Raw genomic sequence first — 10,479 nt, forward strand, 5'->3', positions numbered from 1 at the left:
ATATATATGTATTGGGAGATGTACCTGCATAGCAAGTGATTTGATATCTGAGATCGTGTGGTGAAACGAAAATATTGCAGCGTGGAAGGTGTTTGTAGGCCATTTAAGAAACACACAAAAGCCGTTCGATTCACTTCAACATTTAAGTTAATTTGTCAAAATATATTTTTCGTCGCTTTAACCACGACCTGTGTGTGAAGGGAATCGAACGGCTTTTGTGTGTTTCTTAAATGGCTTATAAACACCTTCCACGCTGCAATTGTTATATATATATATATATATATATATATCTATATTAAATATATATATATATATACATACATATATATATACATACACATATATATACATATATATACATATATATATATATATGCATATATATATATTGACATAGGTACAGATATATATATATATATTATATATATATATATTATATATACATACATACACATATATATATACATGCATACATATATATACATATATATATTAACAGAACATACTTATGCTACATGACTCAATGGATTAGAGAAGAGAAGGCAAGGTGTTACAAGTTTCGACTGCTGTTTCTGTGAGATTGGACTTACTTCGTGATGTTGGGAGATGTAATTAACCAAATTTGCAACCAGTACTGGAAACAAACGTTGCAAAAAAATTGTAACGCCAGACCGTCCACCCTCTAATCTTCTGAGTCTATGTAATATGAGTAAGTTCGTTCCATTAATATATAAATATATATATTTATTTATACTTGACTGTTAATCCTCTGAAAGTCTTTCGGTGTTTACCTTTTCTTCATTTACATGTATACATGTATATATATCCTGTACATCAAACCTAAGGAATTTTATCTGTTTATTTGCATCATGGTCTCCATATCTGCTCACTTGGATTCTCCTCATAGCTGTTCTTTACTCAAAGACTTGGTCGTCGTTAAAGATTTTGGAATGTAAGTCCAAATCATTTGAGCACTGTTTTGAATATAGATTCTCCCGAGCGCATCTATTAACTTTATATACATACACATACATGTGTGTACGCGTGTGTGCAAGCATGTATGTATGAGTATGTCTAGCTTTTATCTCTCTCTCTCTCTCCCGCTCTCTCTCTCTCTCTCTCTCTTTCTTTGTCTTTCTCTCTCTCCCGCTCTCTCTCTCTCTCTTTCTTTGTCTTTCTCTCTCTCCCGCTCTCTCTCTCTCTCCTATTGCAACCACGATGCATTTCACTAAGCGGCGCAAGAAACGGTTGTCTCCATTAGCTTCTGTACGTCCCCAGTTTTCTTGTTGTGCCGCTCATAGTAATATTAATGTAAAGGAACGATTGTTAGCCTCTAAAATTTTATATCCGATGTGACCTTGTGGTCAGAATGATAGCAGTAGCCAGAAAATCCTAACCAGCGATGATCTAGTGTCGAATACACTCAAATATATTTATGGATAGAACTCGCACCGGTTTCAACAATTAATTTTCCAACATATCCATTGATTATCATTGTATTGTGCTCTTAACTCTCAATCATTTAGATTACTGTCAAATGTAATGCTTATTTATTCACATAATTTTCAATTAATCATGCATTGCCACGTTGTTCTGAGATTTCGAACACGTGATTGTGTATTTTCTTTCTTTTTTTTTAATGACGCAGTGCTGTAGGCGTGAAAGGTCGATCTGGCTGGTTTGAACATAAGATATCTGGATTGGATATGGCCGCTTTAAAACGGACAGGAATGTGTGTGCGCGTGTAGATAGATAGATAGACATTTTTCTTTTACTTGTTTTAATGATTTGACTGCAGCCATGCTGGAGCATCGCCTTAAAGGGTCTTAGTCGAAAATATCGACCACGGGACTTATTCTATGTAAGCCTAGTACATATTCTATCTGTCGCTTTTTTCAAACCACTAAGTTACTGGAACGTAAACACACCAAAATCGGTTGTCAGGCGACGGTGGGAGGACAAACACAGATACAAAGACACACACACATATATTCAAAGGGCTTTTCCAGTTTCCACCTCCCAAATCCACTCACAAGGCTTTAGTCGGTCCGAAGCTATAGTGGAAGAAACTTGCTCAAGGTTCTACGCACTGGGACTAAACCCAGAATCATAAGCAAGGTTCTTACCACACAACCACGCCTAACGAGACCAATAACCTAGTGTAGAACTCAATGTACGTATTGTCCAGAACACAATGCTATATGTTTATACACACGATTCACACACACATACATATATATATATATATATATATATATATATATATATATGATATATATATATAAACAATAATATATATATATATTTTTTACTACCCACAGGGGGCTAAACATAGAGGGTGGAAACAAGGACAGACAAACGGATTAAGTCGATTATATCGACCCCAGTGCGTAACTGGTACTTAATTTATCGACCCCGAAAGGATGAAAGGCAAAGTGGACCTCGGCGGAATTTGAACTGAGAACGTAGCGGCAGACGAAATACGGCTACGCATTTCGCCCGACGTGCTAACGTTTCTACCAGCTCGCCGCCTTGATTCACACATACACATTTAACCTTGTATACACATATTTGCATGCCTATATGCATTTATGTATGCACGTACACATTAGCCATATATTGTAACTGCAGCCAACACAAACAAAACTAAAGAACACGTATACCGAAGAAATTATTGAAACGAGAAGCAAGTAAAATACTTCAAGTCGAGAAGATATTGTCATTTCGGCATTTTTCTGTACGATATCGTCATCAAACAGTCTTTGCCGAAAACGTTGGTTAACTAAATGTTTTATATATTCGGTGACGTACGTTCCTTTACAATAGCTAACATTCACTGCTAAATTGCTTACAAGACATACTATAGCGGTGGGAACAAGTTGGCCTAGTTACTCGATATTCAAACATCTACATGTACATATTGCATAAATGCATGTACAACACACACACACACAACACATATATGTGGGTGTGGCATATTAAAGCAAACGTTCATAAGAGTCTTGCGAGGATTCAAACTGATACGATGAATACAAGTAATACACACACACACATACATATATATACATACATACATACATACATATATGTATATTATATATATATATATATATCTATATATATATATATATATATATATATATATATACACAAGTTGTGTTGCACCAAACTAAAATGACAATACTATATTCAGTAAGATCGGTTATGGGTGGGTGAGAGTGAGAGTTTGCATATATATATATATATATATATATTATATATATATAATATATATATATATATATATATATATACATGCATGTATAATGTGTATATATATATAATATATATATACCATATATATATACATATATAATATATATATTATATATACATACATGTATAAACTTGTGTATATATATATATATATATATATATATATATATATATATATACATATATACTATATATATAATATATTCACTCTATATATATATATATATACATATATACATATATCTATATATATATACATAATATACATATATATATATATATATATATATATACATATATATATCTATATATATCCCTATATATATATATTATATATATCATATCTATATATATATATATATCTATACTATAATATATCTATCACATCTATATATATATATATATCTTACATATATATATATATATATATATACATATATATATATTATATATAATATATATATATATATATTATATATTATATATATAAATGTATATATATATATAAACATATATATGTGTGTGTTGTGTGTGTGTGTGTGTATGTTTTCGACTATATATGCATATATTTATGTATTATTTATGTATATATTTATGTATATATATATATATATATATTGCATGTGTGAATGTATTTGTGCATGTTTGTGTGCATGCGTGTACATGCATTTGCGTATATATTTTATAATTCTTTTCTCTGCACATCTATTCATTTCCTTGTTTTTATATACGTCAGCATAATCGTTAATCTTTCGTTTAGAAGCCTCAGCTCTAAATTTCCCTTTTAGAGATAAAATCGTATTTATTCATTAAAATTGACGGTCCCTTTGAAACGAAGGTTTCTTAAAAATTTAACGAGGTTTTCAAAATCTTTATTTGGTTTTCCTTTTCTTCTTTCCTTCTTTTTCTTCTTACTTCTGTCAATCATTGGACAGCGGCCACGATAAGGCAATACCTTGAAGTGCTTCACTCTAACCAATCGACTTCAGTACTTACTTTTTAAAGTCTACAACTATTGCGTACAGGTAAGCAAGCCAAGAAGTGGTTGTTAAGCGGTCGTGAGGGATACAAGCACACACACCCAATAACACACACACGACGGACTTCCACTCAATTTCTGCCAACAATTTTCAAAAAGCATTGGTCAGTTCGGAGCTATAGTGGAGGGCAGCTGCCCAAAGCACCGAACAGTGACACTAAACCAGAAACCAAGCAAGTTTCTTAAGAGTACCTATTTTTCATTCCTTATGGTTGTATTTCGATGTTGTCTGTTACATGACGTGACATTTGAAGAATGCATTTACCACCAAGAATATATTATATGACAGGAAATATGGCATACGTACAATTGTTGTAATTTAACTTTTTGTCCAAATTGTTGGTGCTTGTACAAGATGACAAAATGTATACGAATTTTTAAATAAAAGCAATTTTTTTCCTTTTATAACTGTGTAATTGACGCCCTCATCTCCTCCGCTTCTTCCTCCTTCTCTCTTTCTCTATCTCACTCTCTCTCTCTCTCTCTCTCTCTCTCTCGCTCGCTCTCTCTGATTTTCCCTCCATTATGTGTGCTACACTCACTTTCACTTTCTCTATTTGTCTGAATTATCTATCTATCTATCTACCCATCTATCTCTTCATCTATTTATCCATCTATCTATCCATCTATCTATCCATCTATCTATCTATCTATCGATCTATCTATCTAACACAAGCATTCTATAGGGGATTAGTGGAGGGGAGGTACGACGAGGATCTTGGGGCGAATCTGGGCGTCGACGAGGAATACCTGACCTGCCTGTTTGAGACGACTTTCGGGCCGGGACCTATGGACAACTTCCAGAGATCCTTGGCCTGGCAGTGCTACCGAGAAGCGCTACCCGTTCGGGACAAGCTCTATAGGCATGGCTCGAGAAACACGGGACCGACCTGCCCGAGATGCGGGCAGAGCGACGAAACCATTCTGCACGCACTCGTGCAGTGTCCAACAATCTCCGACCTGTAGGCTTATGTCGAACGACTGCTGTCACGTGTGGGACGTGTCGGTTTATCAGCCGAGTCTATCGTTAATATCGTCACGCCTCCTTCCTTCAAACGGGAAGGAAGAGCTATTTTTATCATACTTGTGGCTATGGCGAAAGAATGTATCTGGTTGACACGCCTGAAAGGATTAGAGACAAACACTTTCCTCTCTGGTCAATCTCTCATCAACTTCTTCATGTATCACTTGAAAAGGAAAGTGAGAGTAGAGAGGTAAATTTTGTCTAGTGAATGTTTTAAAAAAAGATGGGTGAATGTAGCAAGGATGGCACGTATGAATGACGAAGCCACCTTAACCATGATCCTATGAACCGTAAAAATTAATACAGAGTTGCTTATTTGCAAAAAAATAATAAAATAAATAAATATAACATGTGACTTCATTGACCGAGGTTACCGTGGTCTTTTCCGTAGGCTTTTCTTTCCGCGGGTAAACCTCACCTGTCCTCCCCTTTACACTTTATATTGACATTTCTGTGATAACGATCCCTATTGATCGATTTTTTCTTTTCACTTTTATTCCCCCCCCCCCACCTTTATTTGCTTTCCTCTTTCTTTCCTTTTACTATCCTTTTTGATCGAAAGCCAAACCCTCTTATTTTTATCCCCCAAAAGAAAAGCTCTACCTTGTAATTTGTCCCGCCTGTGTGCAGCCCTGTGTGGCTAATAAAGAAACATATCTATCTATCTAGCTATCTATATATCCATCTATCTATCTATCTATCTATCTATCTATCTATCTATCTATCTATCTATCCATCTATCCATCTATCTATATATCTATCTATCCATCTATCCATCTATCCATCTAGCCATCTAGCCATCTATCTATCTATCTATCTATCTATCTATCCATCTATCTATATATCTATCTATCTTTCTATTAACGAACACACGCATGTGAGCAACTCAGCGAAATACAGAAGCACGCATCAATTTCGAATTAATAAATATACATATTCTACACGTGTGAAGTACTCATGTTCTCCTCTATACAGCCAATATATATATATAATATATATATATTATATATATATATATACATATTATGTCCCTTGTTTCGTATACATTGGATCCTTTTTCCAAGAAATTTAATGCTCGTAGCTTAGTTTTTCCTTGGGGCTGGTTAGATCGGAGCAATCTCAAGATTAATCAGCCGAAATTGCAAGGATGATCCGGTTCTTGACTGAAGCTTAGAGGCTTCGAATGACCCGTCCGTTTTTGTATCGCCTGAATGTTTTACGTTCTTCTCCCATTTTGTATTTTTATATATATTTCATATATATATATATATATATATATATAATAGGAATATACATATATACATATATATGTTGTTATAGTTGTTGGAGTTTTGTATTTTCTTCTAAGCTCTGTGTCAATTGGCTTATGTCATGCAGGAAGTTGATCGACAGTGATGATCCGTATCATGTGGAATATGACAGTTCAGAAGTATTTTATTTTGAGCATAGACGCATTTTGTATGCCTGTGGGTTTTATTGGAGGCAACAGCAGAAGCATTTAAGATGTACAAGATCAGTTGCTGGGTCTCTGCTATTTGTCATTGAAGTAACTTAGCGCAGTATTTGGGGCAAGTTTGGTTATTGATTACTGGATGAGAGAGATAATGATTTGGAAATGCTGTTGTAGTTGTAGTGCTCACGGGTATTTATATCTTTGGGTGCTCCGTGAGTGTCGCATAAGTGTCTCTATATTCGGAGACCATTTTCATGTTTTGGTACATTGCGTTTTGCTTCATTGCGTTTCTCCATCTTTCGCACTAGCTTTTCCTCTTTCTTATCAATTTATCTCCGTCCCTCAATCTTCTCTTGTCTATCTTCATTGCAATGAAGCACGTGGAAGAAGAATATAACATCAGTATGTTAGGGATGGAATAGTTCCTCGACAGTAAAGACAAAACTTAATCAGTCAGGTCATTACCACATACCTCAGAGGTGTAAGATAAGCGTTATGTACTGACAAAATAATTTTTTTTTCTTTTTGCCCACAAGGGGCTAAACATAGAGGGAACAAACAAGGACAGACAAACGGATTAAGTCGATTATCTCGACCCCAGTGCGTATCTGGTACTTAATTTATCAACCCCGAAAGGATGAAAGGCAAAGTCGACCTTGGCGGAATTTGAACTCAGAACGTAGAGACTGACGAAATACCAATAAGCATTTTGCCCAGCGTCCTAACGTTTCTGCCAGCTCGACGCCTAACAAAATAATAATATGGAGTCACAGAAACGAACAGATATACTAAAGTGAAGTGAAAATTGTTGAAATACAAATACGGAACACTTACTATAGGTCCAGCTCGACAGCGGCAAGGAGTTGAACAAGTGTCTTCAGAAGACTGAAATTAAAAAGCAAATATTTTGTGTTTAATTTATTTCAAACATACATGGGTTTAAAGAATTAAAAGAATATTTTACAATATAGAAACTAAAATATTTTAAGTTTACATAAGTATTTATTACTAAAAGACTTTGAATACATCAAGCTTTATATTGGAAAATGCTAATGAATGTAACCTTCAGAGGTAAGTTCGAAATTCAGGCAAAGTCTGAAGATGTATACGTATGAACAGAGGGATGGATGGAAGGATAGAAGAGTGCTGAAAGAGTCAGTTTGCAAGACTGAAAGGATGAAATGAGGCTCAATGAAAGAATGAATGAACGAATAACTGAAAAAGACTACAGCTTGGAACGTTGTGGGTGATAAGGAGTATGATATATATATATATATATATATATATATATATATTATATTATATATAGATATATATATATATTGATAAAACGGTAAGATAACAAAAGAAAGAAAGAGACCTCAATATTATGTAAATAGAGGAAATTTATCTATACAATATGTTACATTACTCGGTAGTCAAGATAAATTCTGAGTTTCAGATGCCGAAGTGGAAATCCACAACACCATCTCTTCGGTTATCTGGCTATTATCTGGAAATAGCCAGATAACCGAAGAGATGGTGTTGTGGATTTCCACTTCGGCATCTGAACTCAGAGTTTTATCTTGACTACCGAGTAATGTAACATATTGTATAGATATATATATATATAAGAATTTTTTGCGTAATGAGATGAAAAAAACTAAGGCTGTGTAGATATTAGAACATTTATAGGTAGAATGTCTTACAGCTGTTTCCAGGAAATTTTATATATCCCTTCATCGGAGACGGTATGAGAGGATGGTGAAGCAGTAGTTAATTTAGATAGGATACAAGATAGAGGGTGATGTGGTGGAAAGAAAATGAATGTAAGATATGTAGGGATATTGAAGTTGTAGATCAATTTTTCTAAAGCAGAATGGTATATAAGATTCCATACATATATATATATATATATATACATGTCTTATATGAAGAATGAATTTCTTATTTGACTTACTCTCAATTCCGCTGCAATAGACCCATCAAAAAATTCTCCAGAACCGAAATCGATTGTTTCAAATACTCTATGTTTACCAGTCGATGTTCTTTCTGTGCTGATGCGGACTTTGGCATCGAATGAGCTAATGTCTTCATACTCATCGTCATCTTTGGAAATTGCTATTTCGTCTGTGATTGTAAATACACGAACATTTACATACATACATTTATATGAGTGTATATATGTATATTATATATATAAAAAAAGAAAGTTAATATAAAAGGTACACATAATAAGTGCCGATGTTAAGTGAAGGTATACAGGAAGACTTCTGAATCAATTTTCTAGATTTTTACCTGTCAATATATAATCGCTATCAACGTTCACCCTCGATATTCTGTTGGCTTTCTGCTGAATTTATAGACTTCTGTTCTCACTTCTCGATAAATATGTTATAAAACATTTGACGTCTTGTGACTACCTGTTCGTATTTTATTCTATTACAGCTTTATACATACATAGAAATACATAGGTATACATACATGCACTCACATATATGTGTTTATACATATGCATAGGTATATACATGCACATACACAGACACACGTATAGATATATAATTATATTTACATACATGAATGCATACATAAATACACACATGAGCGAGGATTATATATATATATATATATATATATATATATATATACATACAAACACACCACAGATTATATATATATATATATATATATATAATATATATATAGATATATAATATATATATTATATATATATATAGTAGATATATTTTATAGATATATATATATATATATATATATATATATATATATATATATATTATATGGCCTGCTCGCTTAGCCAGCGCGGCGGTGGTGGTGTCATTTGAAGGCTAAAACAATGCGAAGCGCATTGTGACCCGCGCGAGTGTAACACAACATCTGATAGCCTGGTCGGTCACGGTGATCACGGTGATATATTATATATAATATATATATATACATATGTGCAGCATATCATTCATATTCCAGTATATATAGTTATAATGACTGTTGAGATTCCAAGAATATAATTGCATACATGTAAAACGAAAACGAATCACGAGTCTTTTCAGCAGGTAGACTCTGAAGGCAGTTAATTATATGCCTTATTTATCCATATTTATATAGTGATTTCAGATTTTAGTACAAGGCCAGCAATTTCGCGAGGGAGGATAAGTCAATTACATCGAGCCCAGTTCTTGACCCCAGTACTTTTTTATCGACCCCGAAGGATGAAATGCAAAGTCAACCTCGGAGGAATTTGAACTCAGAGCGTGAAGATGAGATTCGGTGGGGCACAGAGCCAGCAATCTTAGGAGAGGGATATGTCGGTTACATCAACTCCATAGATTTCACCGTCCTTAGACATGGGACAGATCATGACCTTGGCCATTCAACTGTTAGGAAAGGTCACACAAGGATATCCTACTGGGATTTTAGCCACAGATAGAGAAAGATAATTAAATCTAATTAGTTATATTTAATGAAGATTTATGCACCAGAGGGAATAGCTTAAAGATTATTACTTACCTTGAGCTGAGACTGATAATAAGCCCAGAAGGGCAATAAATAAGATCTTAATCATAATGAGAAGGAATGCGATTCAGAAATATCTCCACAAAAGCTAGAACTGAAATACTGAAACGAAACAAAGAGAAAAAAACAACATTAATCGAAGCCTGATATACATATGTGGGTGCATGCGTGCGCGCTTGTGTGTATGTGTGTGTG

At 34.0% G+C, this 10,479-nt stretch overlaps 1 protein-coding gene across 1 annotated transcript in view; it reads right to left on the reverse strand.

The window, feature by feature from the left end:
• LOC115215588 (collagen alpha-4(IV) chain) overlaps nt 1-10,387 on the reverse strand; it is an 86,613-nt gene extending 76,226 nt beyond the window's left edge. Inside the window, exons 1-3 of the mRNA XM_029784801.2 lie at nt 10,279-10,387; nt 8,711-8,880; nt 7,606-7,656 (exon numbers count right to left, since the gene is read on the reverse strand). Of these exons, the coding sequence (XP_029640661.1) occupies nt 7,606-7,656; nt 8,711-8,880; nt 10,279-10,333 (276 nt within the window). The 5' untranslated portion in view covers nt 10,334-10,387. The remainder of the gene's footprint in view (nt 1-7,605; nt 7,657-8,710; nt 8,881-10,278) is intronic.
• Nucleotides 10,388-10,479: the final 92 nt, after the last annotated feature.

Source organism: Octopus sinensis, linkage group LG9 (assembly GCF_006345805.1).
Source record: "Octopus sinensis linkage group LG9, ASM634580v1, whole genome shotgun sequence".
Lineage (NCBI taxonomy): Eukaryota > Metazoa > Mollusca > Cephalopoda > Octopoda > Octopodidae > Octopus > Octopus sinensis.